The 18,408-nt window shown below is 39.8% G+C and overlaps 1 protein-coding gene across 1 annotated transcript; it reads right to left on the reverse strand.

Moving 5' to 3' along the window:
- Positions 1 to 2,069: 2,069 nt before the first annotated feature.
- Positions 2,070 to 17,475, reverse strand: LOC100932583 (zinc finger protein 383). The gene is made up of 7 exons (XM_023496676.2): positions 17,444 to 17,475; positions 15,250 to 15,544; positions 14,918 to 15,090; positions 13,279 to 13,375; positions 8,002 to 8,128; positions 7,281 to 7,394; positions 2,070 to 5,147 (listed from the first exon to the last, which is right to left on the reverse strand). The coding sequence occupies exons 1-7, from the start codon at positions 17,473 to 17,475 to the stop codon at positions 4,090 to 4,092; spliced, it is 1,896 nt and encodes a 631-aa protein (XP_023352444.2). The 3' UTR covers positions 2,070 to 4,089.
- Between the last annotated feature and the right edge of the window lie 933 nt (positions 17,476 to 18,408).

Genomic DNA, 18,408 nt, shown 5'->3' on the forward strand with positions numbered 1-18,408 from the left:
GAGGAAGTGGAAAATCTGCTTGGGGGGCTGCTGCCTGAGGAGCTAGAGACACACTGGAAGAGGCTGCTGCTAGATGAAACTTTTACAGGTGGGGCTCTTGGTTGGGTTCCAGGGGGCAAACCACACCACGGCCAGCTGGTCTACCCTACCGGGTGAGCCCACAACCAGCTGAACTTCCAGAAGGTAAAATTGTCTCCCACCATCAAGCCCTAGGCCTTTGGGGACCCAAGCCACATCTTGCTCCAGGGACCAGTCTGGCAGATTGTGACTTACAATCCAGGGAAAGGCTCTGGTGGCTGTCCACTCTGATTATCACTGTGCTTTATGGAAACTTGGACATCGAGGGCCTCCAGAGCCCCTCCAAATGCTGAAGATGAAAAGGAAGCTACAGGGATCAGCCTCAGCCCCCATCTCCCTGGAGAGCTATCAGTCTGCACTCGCTCAGGAGCTGTGTCTGTGGAGTCCCCAGGAGACCTTTGCTTCAAGGACCTCTCCTCAAGGCACTGGACAGACTTCACTGCTCACTCCCAGATTCTGATTGTCGCTGATCGCATTGCAATCAGACTCACAGATGTCCGGGGTCCCTCAGACTGGTGAGCTCCTTTTTCGTGTAGGAGTTAAAACCTCTTGTCAATGAGGAGAGCATGTCTTATTGGCGCAGTACTTGGGGACACCCAATCCTCTCTCCCTAAATCCCACCCCTCATCCCATCTGTACCCAGTTCTACCTGCTGGAAGAGCATACCACTTAAGGGCATCACTCTTTTTTTGTTTTGTTTTGTTTTGTTTTTGCTGAGGCAATTGAGGTTAAGTGACTTGCTCAGGAGGCAAGACCCTCCATCAGCAAAAAGATTAGGACTTGCTGAAGGCTTAGTTGATGGTTAGCATTTTTTTTTTAGCAATATGATATTTTTGAGGTACATACATTTTTAAGACATAATACTATTATACACTTAATAGACTAATATAATTTTTATATTTACTGGGAAACAAAAAAATTGTGTGACTTGTTTTATTGTGATATTCACTTGAGTGCAGTGGTATAGAATTGAAATCACAGTATAGATCATATAAGTGAAGCAACTGGTAGATGTGAATGCTGCAGTACTATGGATTATCTCTAAAATTAGATAACAGATATAAGGACTTAAATAGTGGAGATTTTAGCTTTTGGTAGAGAGGGAAATATTAGGGTTACCTCTTTTCAGGGACCCTTCAGGTGAATATTTTTTGCTTCAGATTATTATACTGTGCTCAATGGGAGAAGAATAGAGCCAAAGGAGAATGGGGTTCATGTCAGGGCAATTAGTAGAAAAGGCTTATTCCTCCATTCCCCAAAGTTTCAGACAATATACTTCCAGCAACCACAGCTAGATCAGCCACAGGTTGATCTTTCTCTTTCCCTGGCACTTTTGGGGAGATGCAGGCTAAAAGATTATGGATTATCTTGTCCTTTCTTCTTATTACCCTAGAACCACTGACATAAATTTACTTTGCATGCTGATTTTACCACTAGGAAATGTGATTTTCCTAAAAATCTTCCTTATTGATATACGGCTGACATCACCTTAAAAGTCATTCATTCTATAATTAGAAATTTCACATTTGAAAAACTCCTTCAGAATAGCCAATTAAAACTCATTACTGTTAAGGGAACTTGTCTTTTTGAGTTGTCATTATTTTCCAAAAACACTTGTACCCAGAGTATGCAGAAGCCCTGAATGTATCAAGAACAAAACCCTCCACCATTTGCTGATACAATTTGTTATTTTTACCCCAAGCTGGGCTTCCTGGGTATCTATGGGAGTTTACAGGTGCCAGTCTACTCTATGTTGAGAAACTACTTGGGTCTTAGGGTCTATCTTCATGGTCTAACAGTTCCCAAGGGAAAAGAATGAAAATTTTGCCATCACCTTGCTCCTCCTCTTCAGTTTTGTCCTTCGCCTACTTTTACCTTTGCCTCTCTTATAACATTACCCTTTAGTTGGAGATTTCTGGTACCTTCTACCTCCCCCCCCCCCTTCTATTACAAGTATAAACACACACAAACTTCTATATAGATTTTGAGCAAGATCTTTGCTCTGGCTTTGGGTTCCATATGCATGTTCAATTCTCTTGTAATCTAGTTGCAACACGATGTCTCATAGACTTGTGATGTTGTCTTTTGGTTAACATTATCAACACCATGTCATTAACAGACACAGTACTGGAGATAATATTGAAATTCTCTTCAGATGCCTCATACCGAGTCCTCAAAGGCCATGTCAGTGAAGAGGAGAAGCTCGGGTATGTCCTATCAGTCTGGGAAAGCTTTAACTAAAGCCCCAGAAAGACTGCTCTGTAAGGATAAAACTTACCTACAGGCAGACAGATCATCACCATTAGGTTGAATCTTTAGTTTTTCAGTCATGGCAATTCCTCAAACACAATGGGGTTATAATCTGTGTCAGTGAAAAAAGTACCTCTCTAATGAAATAACAGGTCTTTCAAAACATCAAAATAACTGACACAGATCAGATTCTCCATTGGTTTTTTTCCAAGAAGTAGAGAACAAAAGTTTTATTTCATTTCTACAGAATCAAATCCTTGCACTTAGCACATAGTATTCATTTCACACTTAGCTGCACTTCTCCAATCTTCATCATACTCCTGAGTCAAAAGCCCCTTCTTTCTCCCACCTGCTTTTTCTGTGAGCTTTCTTCCTTCCTCTTCTTTAGATTTTAAGCACTCTGAAGGCAGGGACTCTCTTTTTGCATTTATATTCCCAGCGCTTAGCACTGTGTCAAGCATACAGTAAACACTTAACAGATATGTGTTAACTTGGCTTATTAAATTCTGGGTGACTAGCTGAATCTCCAGGTTGGAAGGGACCTCAGTCCAACTCAGGAATCCCTTTTATAGGAGCCTTGGAAAGCTATTTATCCAGCCTCAGCTTTGACATGTCTAATAATAGTGAATCATTACAATGCTACTTGTTAGACAGTTTTAGCTTATTTTGTACTAAACTCTGTCTAATATTTCTCTGGTCCTATTGCTCTCTGGAGCAACACAGAATTTATTTTCTCTTCTACATAAAAAACCTTTGTACTTAAAATGATTGTGTATTTTCTTTTTGCTATGCAAAGCATTCCCAGCTCCTTTAACCATTCCATAAGCGAATAACATGGTTTCCAGTTCCTTCCCCATCCTGGTGTCTAGTTGCTCCAGACTAGAAATGAAATTTTCAGGTCACAAATAAATTGCACAGCAGTAGAAGCCTCATTTTAACGAAGAACACTTTCAATATACAGAGGTCTTTAAAACAGTCATAAATATGATCTGGTTGATAGCCCAATAAAACGGAACTTTATTATTTTTGGTTTCAGTTTTCAAAACAACGTAAGAACTGCTCCAGGAAAGGTTGTGCTGCAGAATATGAAAAGAAAATTTGGTTCATCATCAAGGCTTAAATACCAACCCCAAGGAAGAGAACTCACTAGCCAGGACTAAATTATACCTAAAGGCCTTTACTACTGCAAAAGCCCAGAATGCTATGATTCAATTCATTTCAATACAATAAGCATCTACATTTACATATTTACCAATGCTAACTAAATTTTTCCCACATTTATTACATTCCCTGGAGTGCTAGAAAATAAAGACTGAGGTAATTAGTAAAGGCTTGCAAATATTCATTTTATTTACATTTATGTGGGAAATGAGGGAGCTGGATCAGATGACTTCTAAAGTGCCATAAATCATATTCTATGAATCTATTCTCTTGTAATAATATAATGTTAATTGGTATTTCTAGAGTGTTTAGAATAGTTTGCCAAGCACTTCACATAACCTTAGTAAGTATTAATGGTAATAATACACCCATTTGAAAGATGATGAAAGAAAGCTAGACTTTCCTACAGTTATAGAACTAGCGCATTACAGGTGAGACTTGAACATGGGTCTCTTATGCCTCCAGGTCTAACACTCTCTCCACCACACCGTGCTGCTTCTTTCAGGTTGAGTAGAGTGAGTTCTGACAACATATTTTCAGTCATTATAGCTCAAGTTTTCTACTACTATAAAATGTTTTGTGTGAACTCTCTGGCAGCTTTTAAGTTGAGAGATTTGAATAAAAATTTTTCCAGTGTTGACCTCTAAAGTATTTCTGTGCAGTGTGAGTTGTCTGGTGCCGAATAAGGTTTGAGCTTCTACTGAAAGCTTTCCCACACTGGACACAACCATAGAGTTTCTCTCCTGTATGGATTCTCTGATGCTGAATAAAGTGGGAACTCTGACTGAAGGCTTTGCAGCATTCATTACATTTACAAAGTTTCTCTCCAATAGTGTGAATTCTTTGATGTTGAATAAGTCGTGAATTCAAGCAAAAAGTTTTACCACATTCTTCACAACAATAGGGTTTCTCTCCTATATGAATTCTCTGATGTTGAGCAAGATGTGAACTACAAATGCTTTTGCCACCTTCGCTACATTCATATGGTTTCTCTCCAGTATGAATTTTCTGGTGTAAAATAAGATGTGAGCTTTTACTGAAGGCTTTGCCACATTCCTCATATCCATAGGCTTTTACACCTGTGTGGATCCTCTGATGCTGGGTAAGATGAGAGCTCAAACTGAAGCCTCTGGAACATTTATTACATTTATAAGGTTTTTCTCCAGTGTGAGTTCTCAGATGTTGAAGGAGCTGTGAGCTATGAAAAAAATTTTTTCCACATTTATCACATACATAAGGCTTTTCTCCAGTATGAATTTTCTGATGTTGGATAAGGTCAGAATTGTATTTGAAGCTTTTCCCACAGGTATCACATCCATGAGTTCTGTCTGCTATAGTATTCCTTTTCTCTATAACAAAGTTTAAGTTAAGATGGAAATTTCTCCTAAATTTCTTACATTCTTGAGGTTCTTCTCCTACAGGGGATTTGTGGGTCATCATCATTTTCCAATCTCTCTCCTGGGAAAAGGATTTCTTTGAAATCTCTATACAATTTCTCTGTCTCTGCAGCTGTCTCTCAGATTCCCAATTTTTTCCAAAACCAGATTTTGGAGGAATATTCCTTAGGAAAATTCCTAAGATTGTTTCATGGGACTGGTGATTTTCTAAAATTTCTTCTTTTTCATCACACTGTTTGCTCTCAGTCTTTATTTCACAGTCTAAAATATTAAAACAGAAAAAATTAATAAGAATATTATCATTAAAAATAATTCCTAACTAAATGGTTTTAATTGTAATGCCAGAGAAACTGAGGCAGGAGAGAGATTAGAGAGTTTTCAATAGTTTATTAATTGGAGAGTATAATTGACTGGACAGGACTCTCGTCTCAAATTATGCAGTCAGATAGAGATATACTGGGACCAAGGAATCCATGTTGGTCCCAGGGCTGGGGAGACTGTCATCTCAAAGAGTCCAGCCTGCTGCATCTAGCAGCCAGGCTCTTCCAGCAATGAATAGGAGAAAGCCAATCACTTAAATATTCTCTAAAGACAAAGACCCAAAAAGGCAGGAAAGCTTCTGTCAGGTTGGGGGGAGACCATAACTCCTAAAAGCCCAGAGACAGGATGTCTGAATACCCAGAGATAAAGATGTCAGTGAGGTATCTTAGAATATTTTAGAGGGATATTGTAAATTCTTGAGAACAGGGGAAGGTCAGGAGTTCTGCTCTCTTGTTTATCTTGCTAGCAATTTATAACCTTAGAGTAAACGGTTCCCAATCTTAATGGACCAGAGTGGGGTTTTACGACTAAGGGGATTTGACAGAACAGTTAAGGAAACCGAGACAAAGGAAACTAGTTCAGGGAAACCAAGTCAGAACAGTTAAAGAGAACTGTGGCATAATATAATAACTATTAACAAGGAATATAGAGTAGGAAATAATATTATTATTATTTCCATTCTGTTACTGAAAAGAACAGATCATACCAAAACTAGGTGAGCATGACAAGGAGAGGTAGATGAGGGTAGTGAGAAGCCTGATCAAATGAACATTATGCTAGAAAATGTGAAAATGAGGAGAAGAATGAAAAATGAAGATGATTCTAAGGACAGAAAAAGATTCTATCTGAGAGGTAGAAAAAGTGCTATGTATAAATGGGGATGGAGAGTGGGTGGTTGGATGGAATTCAGCAAAGTAGTGAGAAAGTCTGTGTAGGTAGATAAAACAGGCAAAGTAGTTCATGAAGGTGGCACATGAAGTGAGATCCCAAAGACTAGGAAAAGCACACTTCCCCAGGCCAGGCTCAAGGCTATTGGTTCCTTTCAACTTTAAATTCCTTATTTCAAATCTGATCTCAGACACTTAATACTTCCTAGTTCTGTGACCCTGGGCAAGTCACTTAACCCCAATGCCTCGGGGGGGGGGGGGGGGGGGAAGAATCTGTGCTACAATATTTCAAGCAACCTCCACTTGAAAATCTTCAGTAAAAAAGAATCAACTGCCCTGATGCAGCCCACTCCACTTCTGGGTAACTCTAACACTTAGGAAGTTTTTTTCAGATATCAAGTATAAATCTGCAATCTCTCTTTTTGGCCTCTGGACCAAGCAGAAAAAATCTAATTCCTCTTCCACATGATCGTCATTCAAATATTTGAAGGTAGCTAGTGAGTCTTCCTTCCCCCGTCTTTCTTTCTGCAAGCTAGTTATTCTGTTTTTTTTAACTGAGAAGTCTGTGGTCTGTCCTTCACCATCTGTCCTAGTCATGCTTTTCTGGGCATTTTTCAGCTCATCAACATCTTTCCCAAGACTTGCTACCCAAAACCAGGGATATGACAGAGTAGAATATCACTTTCCTTGTACTAAACATCATGTCTCTTAAAGCAGACTAAAATCACATTAGCAGTTTTGGTTGTTTTTTCATACTTTTAAGCTTTCAAAGTCCAAGAAAATGCCAGAACTTTTTTTTTTCAATAGATAATCTAACCACTTTTCTTCTAACCTGTGCATGTGACATTAATTTTTTTTAACTCAATGTAGGACTGACTCTGCATTTGTATTAAATTTCATTTTATTAAATTTAATCCATTCTAGCCAATTAAAATCCATTTGGTTACTACAGTGATTGACTCTAATTCCTAGTGCTATCCTAGGGTCCCCTGGACACTCATTTTTCTCATTCTTTCTTTTATGACTCTCTACTTTCTATTGCTTTAAGCACTGATATCTAAAGCTACTTCAGTATAATTGACCTTTGTTCTCATTTAAAACTCTTTCACAGCAAAGTCCTCTACATAAGGAGAATTTTTGGAGATAATGTGGATATTATAGATTCCAGTACTATTCTTTCCCTCACCTGAGTAAAAGCCTTTTGAGGTGTCTTGGTCCTCAGCTCCTTGTAGAGTCAGGACCCATGGTTCTTCTCCTAGCTCCAGCTGTGAGATCAGCTCAGGTTTGGAGACTGTGAATTCTGCTCATAAGCAAATAAATAAGATATGATGGTTTGTTCTAAGAATTCAAAGCAAGGTTACCTTAGAGTTCAGTGCTGACACTTATATCTGTAAGAAATATAAAAGAAAGTAAGAAATATCCAGAGAGTTTAGACTGGAAGGGAATGGGAAGGATCTATAAAGGGAACATTCTCCAGGGAGGTAAATAGTAACTAAAATACTAAAGTAAATTACCCAGGACAATTCATTTATCTGGTCCCTCCTTCATAAGACCACATAGAAAGGAAAAAACCTTCCCTTAAAAGGGCCATTATCACTGAAAACCTGGGACAATCTACATGGAACATGGTAAAATCTCCTATAGGAGACTCAAGAGAATGGGAAAGGAGCTGCCTTTGACAAACATAAGAAAACTGTCTATTTTACCTCTTTGCTGGGATCAGATCAGTCACCTGAGAACACAGAACAGGAATGAATAACTTATCTCTGGATCCAAAAGATACAAGGAAGTTCTTTTCCATGAGGGAGAGCTCATTATTAAACAATTGCAGATATCCAAAAAATATAACCCAAGAGGAGGCAGAAGGTGTTGGGGGAAAGAAGAAAGATTTTGAAACAAGTCCTTACTCAGCAATGTCATATTCCCATAATTTTCCAGCATCACGTTCCTATAGAGATCCTTCTGACAAGAGTCCAGATGTTTCCATTCCTTCCTTGTAAAATACACAGCCACATCCTCAAAGGTCAGGGACTCCTGAAATAGTAAATTCCATTGCTCCAAGAATAATCCCACTCTCCACCCTTAAGGGAAAATTGACAGAGTAGGTAAGCTCAGAAAAGGGACAGTACAAGAGGAAGCAGAGCAGTGTGCTGATAAATGATATTTATTTTCCCTAAATGGATTTATAAGGTTAGCACTTCATTCTCACAACTGGGCTGAGAATTTGGATAGGTACTACCATGTGTCTGAATTTGAATACACAGTCTAAACTATTAATCTTTTCCAGAAATTAAGAATATAATTGAGTCAAGCATCCTCTATCTATAAAATATCTTTTTAAAAGTCATTAAAAAAAACAACATAAACTAAAAAAAAAAAAAAACCCAAGAAAGTAATATTCAAGTGAGATAACAATATGTCTAATTTATATTTCCATAGATGACAGAATTAGAGCTGAAAAGCTAGAGATCCAATCCTCTCATTTTGCAGAGGAAGAAACAGAGAAACTGAATCGTTAAATGTCTTGCCCAAAGTTACACAATATGTAAGAATCTGAGAACAGGATATAATAGGTCTTCCTGACAAAGTCCAGTGTTCTGTCAGTGAGTCAGTTAATCAACAAACATTTGTTAATTAAGCCTGTACTATGTGCCTAGCACTGTACTAAGTGCTAAGGATATAAAAGAAAGGCAAAAAACCATTCCTTACCTTCAAGAAATTCACATTCTAATGTAGAACAAAACTTGCAAACAATTACATACAAACAAGATCATTATTCAGTCCGTTTTAAGTCATGTTCAATTCTTTGTGACCCCATTTGGGGTTTGGGTTTTTTTTTTTTTGGGGGGGGGGGCAAAGTTACTGAAGTCGTTTGCTATTTCTTTCTTCAACTCATTTTATAGATTTTGTAATTGAGGAAGGAAATGAGGCAAAAAGAGTTAAGTGATTTGCCCAGTGTAACACAAGCAGAGAGTCTCTGAGACTAGATCTGAAGGCAGGAAAAATGAGCCTTTCTGACACCAGAGCAAACACTATTTACTGAGTCATCTAGCTGCCACAACAAATGAGGCTGATAGAGGGTAAATTGGAAACAGTCTCAGAGAGGGGACAGGGAAAGGTTTTTAATAAAAAAAAGGTAGGATTTCGGGTGAGATTTGAAGGAGTCAGGAAGCCTGGAGGAGGAGTGAGAACATTCCAGTCCCAGAGGACAGCCAGTGAAAAGGCACAAGAGACAGGAGACCAGTTTTACTGAATTGCAGAATACATGGAAGGGAATAAAGTTTAAGGCTGGAGAGGTAGGAGGAGCCAGGATGTGAAAAGCCTAAAATTCCAAACAAAAGATTTTACATTTGATCTTGAAGCAAAAGGAAACTGCTAGAGATCTATAAACGACAAATAGCATGGTCAGGTCTGCACTTTAGGAAGATCCTTTGAGCAGCTAAATGGATGGATTAGTGTGGGGAGAGCACAACCAGAAGGCTATTGTGATAATCCAGGAATGGGGTGATAAGGACTTGTATTAGAGTAGCAGCTGTGTCAGAGACCAGAAGAAGATGTAAATAAAAAATGTTGCAAAAGTTAAAATGACAGGAGTTGGCAAAAGAACAGATGTGTAGGAGGTAAGAATAAGTGTGTGTATGGGACATCAGTTCAAAATTTCCACTAGACATCTAGAAATAGGAAAGTGGATGACAGGAGAGTGGTTCGAACTAGATAAATAAATCTGTTATGTCTTCATAGAGATGATAATTGATTCCATAGAAACTGAGATCACTAGCAAGATGACACTAATTAAACACATAAGACATTTTGAAAAGAAAAAATTATTCCACTTTATTAGCACAACCCTCCGTTCTGATAACAAAAAAAATCATATTTTGAACAATAAATCAGTAGAGTAAGGAACCTGAGTGGACAAGTTGAGATATCAAAAATAATAAAAAAAAATAGAAATAGTTGATATTGGGGAAATTGTGAAAAGTTGTAGAAAGAGCTCCTGCTACAGGTAAGTGTTGTAGAAAAAGCTCCTGCTAGTTAAATGATGGTGCTGTGGCACTCAATGCATCCTTTTGAATTTGCTGTTTCCTCCAAATTATATTCTCTCTCACCTCCATGTCTTTGTTTAGGCTATCCCGCATACTTGGAATACTCTTCCTATTCTCCTTCATCTCTTACTACTCCTACTTTCTTTCAAGGCTCAAAAAGAGTTATCACCTCTTGGCAAGGAGCTGGAAATTGGAAGGGTACTCATCAATCGAGAAATGGCTAAACAAAGTGTTCTGTGTGATTGTGATAAAATATTGTTGTGCTATAAGAAATAATTAGCACGATGCTCTCAGAAAAACCTAAAAAACTCATAAGAGCTGATGTGAAGTAAAATGTGCTGTATATAAAATAAAAACAATATGATTATGGAATCTTTATTAAATTCCTTTAAATCAATGTTAAAACATCCTTGCACTTTCAAAGGTAATAATACCAATAGAATTTGAATGGTAGCAGATCCTACACACAGCTGGAAAGGGTGCAAATACAGGTTCAGAGATGGACTCTACAATTAGAGGGCCAGCCCAACAAATTTTGGAGACATTCATCATCATAATCTTGGCTACTAGGTGATGTATTTTTCCAGCTATGATAACTTAAAAAAGTTATCTACAGAATTCAAGTAGGAGCATGCTTCCAACCAATTCAACAAACATTTATTAAATTCCTATTATATATAAGACATTGTTCTATGTCCTATGGATAAAAAGAAACTGATCATATCCCTTAACTAATAAATAATACAGTGGTACCTCGGTACTTGTCTCACTTTAAAACTCACAGAATTTGAGATTTGATGCATATTGAGGACAAAGACTGCTAAAGCACTTGATGCTTGCCTCATGACACTTGCTTATGGTTCTGATGGAGCAGTAAGGATGTAAGGTTGGCCAGGTGTGCTGCCCAGGCACCATTACTGCTACTATTGCCCTCAGTTGAGGGCAGCTCCTAACAAAGGCTCATATGAAAGACTGTCAGGTTTGCGCCCCACTCAGATGCTGAGGCTGTGCCCATTGGCAGGCAGGTCAGAACATGTGGCTGCAGTGAATAGTTTCCTAGTTCCCAAAGGGGTAGTGCTGGACTACCCAGGGCACAGAGTGGCCAGCTTGCTCAGCACGAAGCAGCAAGAGCAAGAACAAGAGCAGCAGCTGTGGGAGCCCAGCTGGCTATGGCTGTGGCAGTAGTGGGCAGAGGGGATCCAGGACATCTGGCAGCCCCAGTTTGTGGAAGTGGCCAGAGCCCTGGACAGTAGAAGGCAAGGGACAATAGCTTTTGCTTCTACATCCAGGCCCACTCTCAAGGGAGTCTGGACTTCATGGGATGGGAAGAGAGTATAAAAGTTATAGTTCTTCTTAGAAAACAAACTGGATATAGAAGGGAGGAGCACGGCTGGGCTTCATTATGCTATGCTCACTTTTCTCTCAGAAGCTGGAAGCCCCTTGCCCCTTTGGGGAACTAGCTGGAGAAGAATGGTTAGGCTGGGAATTGGAGCCTATAGCTGTCAATGTCTAATCTTATCCAGACCTACCTAGAATTAGTGGATAATTTATGTTATCAGAAATATCTTTGGTTTTGAGTTAGGTAACACAAATATAGTGAGAAAACCAAATGCATTTCAAATTGTTTCATTGTTATCTTTATTACACTGCGGTCTATAAAGGGCTTATTTTCTTTCCTAAATCTTAGAAAGAGTCAGAGAGTAGCCTAGTGATTTTATAAGGATAGAGAACTCCCAGATAAAGGAAAACACTTCTATTTAGCTCAGCACCTTAACCTGCAAACTTACAGTCTCAAAGAGTTGCCTAAACACTAAGATGTTAAATGATTTGCCTGGGTTACACACAACCAGTATGTGTCCAAAATGGGGCTTGAGCTTTTCTTCCTGCTTCAAAAGACCAGGTGCCTTATCCATTACCTCTTTGCCTCAAGTCTTTGAAAAATAATTCAATGACTGATTTATTAATTGCGTACTATATATAAAACATTATGCTCAACACGAAGGTAGTCAGGAAAAAAAGGTCTCTGGTCTCATATCAGCATTCAATTCAATGAGCATTTACTAAGCATCTATTAGGTACAAGGCCCTGTGTTCTATTCTGGGGATACAAAGATAAGATGAAATTGTCCCTACTTCAAGGAATTTATATTCCACTAAATACATGGTGAATGTAGCTCATCAACTTGTACTCTTCAGCATAAGACTTTTAGTTATCTATTCCTTAACTACTGCTCATTTACTTGTACAGGAAAATATGCTTATATTTTGTGCCTAAAGTCATAGATTGTAACAAGTCCAATTCCCATATTAGCAGATGAGGAAACCCAAAGAAACTAAATGACTTTCCTAAGGTCACAAAAGTATCCTAAATCAGAAAGGCAGGATATGAATCTACATTCTGAAATCATAGAATCATGGATTTAGAATGGGAAGAGACTTAGATCTAGCTTTCTCATTTTACTAATGAGGAAACTAAGGCCCTGGGAAGCTGAGTGTTTTGTCTAAGATCACACAGCTATCAAGAATCTGAGAAAAGATCTGAACCCCAGGCCTTCTTGACTCCAAATTCAATTCTCCATCCACCAGATAGTGCTTTGAGGTAAAGGTATGAGATTTCCCAGAACAGGGTCAGACCAGGGTGGGGGTCTTTACTTATTTTTGTGAAATATATTCCTTTAAAAGTCTGGTGAAATTTATAGACCTCTTTTCAGAATAACTTTAAATATATAAAAATACATAGCATTACAAATCAAACAAATTATAATGAATTAGCAAAATATTTTTTAAAAACAAGTTCATAAAGCTTAGGATAAGAACTCTGGGCTCCTTAGCAATATGGCTAAGGACAGTCAACCAAAGGAGGTGATTAGGATATGAAGAGACTGGGCTTCTAATAGTTAACTCTTTTGGTCTCTAGCCCTATGGGAGGAAAAGAAATATGAGTAGGAAGGCCCAAGGAACTAAAGATATATTAATATGGACTCTCTCATCTAAGCAGAAGGGACCAAGTTCCTGGAAATGTGGGTACGGGAGTTTAAAGCCCTGTACAATGTTTGCTAGGCAGAAAAGTTACAGGCTGAGTAAAGGTGATGAGGTCATATTGAGTAGCAGTAAGGGGACCTCAGAAAGGGCAGCTCACCTGATACCTGGCTGTCACTGAGAAAACAGCTGCCATTGCCTGACCTCCTGGACTCACTCCTTCAGAATGAAAGCAGGCACTTGAGGAACAGGCAGAGCTGAAGGAAGACAAGAATTATGAGTGAGGATAGCCCTAGTCTGAGGTTTTCTCACTAATGTGTCTTGGAACTACATTCCCTCTTTAAAGTTCTTCATAATTTTGGTCTCAATCCATCTTTCCAGCATCTTTAGATTCTCCTTTACCTGTACATTTTTATTCAGCTAAATTGGCCTTCTGTTTCTCACTTAGGAAACTCCATCTTTCATCTCCACCTTTGAACTAAGCATCTCATATACCTAGAATATTGTATTCCTTCCTTATGTCTGTCTCACAGTTCCTGTCTTTTGGGGAAATAGTCTGAGCTATACAATTTATTAACAAAATAGACATAATAAAAATCAATGGATGCCCCAGCCAGTTCAAAGACTCTGAGACAGATTTTTATGTATGAAAAAGAACTAGTCTTATTTGATTAGTTGTTTTTAATGCATAAAAAGCTAACAAATTACAACTAACAAACTACAAAATTAGATAATCTGATTTCTAATTGGAAGAAAGACTAGAACCTTTCCAGTTGGGAGGGGGAGAGCAAACAGCTGTAATTCCCTGTAATTAGAAGAAAGAAATGTCTCACTTCCCTTTCCTCCCCGCCTCTTCCAATCTATAGGCAATCAAGATAACATGGAAATAAACAGATTGAGCAGCAAGGGGCCAGTTTTCAAATAAGATATATGGGCTTCCTTAGCTGTTTAATTGTGGGGGAAAAAAACTCTTTGCATCATTCTTTGAATTGATTGGGTTACTGGTCATTATATTCTATATTGTTAATTAAGGGTTTCTAAGCAACAGACAGAGGTGGTCCAGCTTCCCGGACACTCAAAACTAGATTCAAGCAATGCAATAAAGTTTTCTCCTAAGACAGAAATTGGATTAGACCCATAATTGACCAGAAAGGGAAATAAGCTAGATACAGAATTGAATCCCAAGATGGATTCAGTTCATTTAATTCCTACAATTCCTTCACTTCCTTTAAGATACAGTCCAGGTAGCATCTAACGTCTGACATCTTCTCTGATTCTTCCAACCATTAGTGTTCCCACTTTCAAACTATCTTATATTTAACTACATTTTATATATTTATTTTATTGTTATTTTATAATATATATATTTTATTTCTTTTTATTTATATAATTTATATTTTATTATATTATTTATTTTATTAGCTTATTGTGTAACATACATTAATATATTAACTTATTTATATATTCATACTAATTAACATATATAACTCATTTGTGTATATATATATACATATATATACATAATGTCATCCCATTAGAATGTAAATTCCTCCGCGCAGTTTTCTGCATGTTGTCCACCCCCTCCCTCCCTCCCCCCCCCCCCTCAGAATCCGAGCTCCTGGAGAACAGGGACTGTTTATTGCCTGAAACAGTTGGCGCTTAATAAGTGCTCGTTAGGTAGCAGTGAATGAAGGGGCGGGGAAAGGAGGTGGGAATGAGTGGGAGCAGGAAAAGGAATGAAGGCTTTGGTTCGGGTTTACTTTAAGCCGGGACAGAACCGGATACATTAGCAGACAGACCGGGGGAAAATCCCGGAGAGGAAGAGTGAAGATGCACGAGAAGAAATGACCGCACGAGCCAAGATCGAGAGGAGGCGGGAGGAACGCGGTCCATGCAGGTATCGGAAAGAGCCGGGGGCCACCGCGCGGTGTCTAGGGGCCTGGGTTCGAATCCCCGTTCTACCGCGTACAGCCTACAAGGCCCCCGGGGATGACCTCAGCCCTTCCGGAAGCCGCCCGCAGCAGCACAGGCCCCTCCCGGAAATGCTGGTTCCCGGCTTACCACGTGGGCAGGGATGACAACAGTCAGACCCTGCCCGCCTAGCCTGGCTCTCGCGACACTAAAGTCAGGCGAACAGCCCTTCCCACGCACCCCGAGACTGATTGCGGTGGCTATCCAGGTTCCGCTCAACTCCGGAAGCCGGAAGTGACGCCCCTCTGGTCCGCCGGACGCTCCGGAGACAGAGCTGGAAGCCTCTAGGCTGGGGGCGGACTGCAGTCTCAATGGTGCACTTCCGGCAGACCTTTGGGAGAGGGAGCGCCTGTGCCCCTAGTGGCGGGATTAGGGGCGACTTGAGAGGGCGCAGGGTGGTGATCCGGGAGCCACCGTTGGGAACTGCGTGAGAATGGCTCAGGAGCGTGGAATAACTGAACCAAAGACCGTATTCATTCAAGGGTGGTGAATGATGCAGCTGCCGAGGCTTTTTCCTGGCACAGTCTCACCGCCTCCGAATCACCAGCTGCTCTTGGGACACTTTGAACTAGAACTCTTGTAGACTTTTCAAATACACTATGTCCAGAATCGAGTTATCTTTCACCCACCCACAAACCCTGTCCCTTCGGATCTTCCCTGTTAGCGTAAACTAGGCCGTCCTCCCAGTTACTCAGCATCAGTATTATCCTAGACTGCCGCTGCTCTCCCCTCACATCCAGTCCGCTACTAGGTCCTGTCATTTCTCTTTCCATCTCTCATATACGCCCGCTTTTCCCCTCTGGTACAGTCACTGTCTGGTGTAGACACTCGTGGGCACATCATTACACCAGCTTTCTAGTTACTCCTCCTGCCTCAGCTCTCTCCCAATACTCACTCTCTCTCTGTCTCTCTCTCTCTGTCTCTGTCTCTCTCTCTCTCTCTGTCTCTCTCTCTCTCTCTCTGTCTCTCTCTGTCTCTCTCTGTCTCTCTCTGTCTCTGCCTCTCTGTCTCTCTCTCTGTCTCTCTGTCTCTCTGTCTGTCTCTCTGTCTCTGTTTCTGTCTCTCTCTCTGTCTCTCTCTGTCTTTCTGTCTCTCTGTCTCTGTCTCTGTCTCTCTCTGTCTCTCTGTCTGTCTCTCTTTCTGTCTGTCTCTCTCTCTCTCTCTGTCTCTCTCTGTCTTTCTGTCTCTCTGTCTGTCTCTGTCTCTCTCTATCTCTCTCTGTCTCTCTCTCTCTCTCTGTCTCTCTCTGCATTCAATTGCCAAAGTGATTTTCCTAATGTCACTCTCTCCTACTCCATCAATTCCAGATTTCCTATTATCTCCAGAATCAAATATAGTCCTCTCCTTGGGCACTTAAAGCCAAACACAACCTGGCCTCTTCCTACTTTTTCAGTTTTCTTACACTCCTCTCTCCTCCAACATAAACTTCAATTTAATGACATTGGACTTCCTGCTTCTCTCACACCACACTCAAGACCCTAAAGAGAGAAAGGAAAAGGATCCATGAGCAGGAAGATATTTATAGCAGCTCTTTTTGTAGTAGCAAAGAATAAGATACTGAGAGGATGTCATCAATGGGGGCTGAATAACTCATGGTATATATATTGTGATAGAATACTATTGGGCTATTATTATGAAGGAATGGTCTCAGAAACCAGGGAAAACCCATGAATTGATGCAAAGTAAACAGAACCAGAACAATTTTTTCCAGTGAAAACAATATGGTAAAGACAACTCTGAAAAAAACAGGAACTCTGATGTTATATGTTAATTGTTGGAGTCCAGCTCCTGTAGTGAGATGAAGGATGTGACAACATTTGGGGCCAGGTGGAGAAGTCCTGATTATGGACTCTTCAAAGTTTATTGATCAGAGACACAAATATATATATATATATATATATATATATATATATATATATCTCAAATCCTCCTAAGTTTGATACAAAGTACATTCTTTTAAAATTCCCATAGCCTAACAAAATTTACTATAATGTAAATAATTAAACTCTTTAAACCCCAGATCTTGATTACTTAGACAGAGATGTAAATAGCTGAGATATACATTTAAGTTTCTCATACCATTATCTCAGATATCTTTCTCCCAAATACTTATAGTCTCCTTATGGACATTCTTTCCTGTCTTAAGTTCAAAGGTTTATGTAAGGGTCCATTAGAAAGGTCAGGCAAGCACAAATGAGATGTAAGTAGGCCAATGGTCTCAAGGTCCCCGGATGTGATTGGAGTTGAGTACTCAGGGACTTCCTTCGTGGGTGGGACCTCCAGCCGAAGCATGATATTCCAACCAGTATCCCAACTCTATTCTGAATCCTTACTGCTAATCTGATCACACTTACCTGAATCGGCAGCCAGCCCGTAGAACAACCATTTATCATTATTGGCCAACTAGCTAGGCCAACTCTGCTGGGAAGAATATAGCAAAGGGACCAGCAGCATATTCTACGTTGAAACCTGATACTAATTCGGATTCTCCTTTGGTTAGGTCAAATGGTGCTCGGTTTATTTCTGCTAGTGTGGAAATATATCATTTTATGGCAAGTGGTCATGTTGTGATGATGAGTCATCAGTTCTCGAGTAATTGAAAGTATTTTTAAGGTAAATGAGCCATTAATTAGTATGATTGAGAGGAGAATAATAGCTAGTATGGCAGGAATCCCAAAATCTCTATGTTGAGGCCTTTCTAGTATTCAACCACCGCTAATCTATCCTGACTCCTAGGCCTGATCAGAGGAATCTCTGGTAAATACAGTATCAATCCTACCTCGGTTTTGAGGTCCTCAGAAGTCCTCTGACTGCTATCTCATATGGATGCAGTTTGAGCACAACAGAGCACCCGAGAGTTTAGGCAAACAAGCTTAGACTTTATTCACATGGTTTACACCTCACTCTATGACCTCCTGCACTATCTTGGTATTGCTCCCCATGGTAGAGCTCCAGGTGGGAAAGAGAGCTGGCAAAAAAGAGAGAGAGTGCTTCCTCCTCTGAGCTTATATCGGGTCTATGAGGTCACAGGCACAAGCAATCGATGATGAAGATTACCTCCAGAACTTGACGAGATCTCAGAGTGAGATTTTGGGATTCTGGCCATGGCTGGAGATCCCACCCACGAAGGAAGTCCCTGAGTACTCAACTCCAATCACATCAGGGACCTTGAGACCATTGGCCTATTTACATCTCAATTGCTCTTGCCTTGACTTTTCTAATGGACCCTTATAAGTTTAGCTTTAATCTGTTGACTAGTGTTTGTATTTTGTTTCAGTCACTAGAATATCAATTTATAATATTACCAATCATATCTTTC

The sequence above is a fragment of the Sarcophilus harrisii genome, chromosome 1, assembly GCF_902635505.1.
Source record: "Sarcophilus harrisii chromosome 1, mSarHar1.11, whole genome shotgun sequence".
In the NCBI taxonomy this organism is placed as follows: domain Eukaryota; kingdom Metazoa; phylum Chordata; class Mammalia; order Dasyuromorphia; family Dasyuridae; genus Sarcophilus; species Sarcophilus harrisii.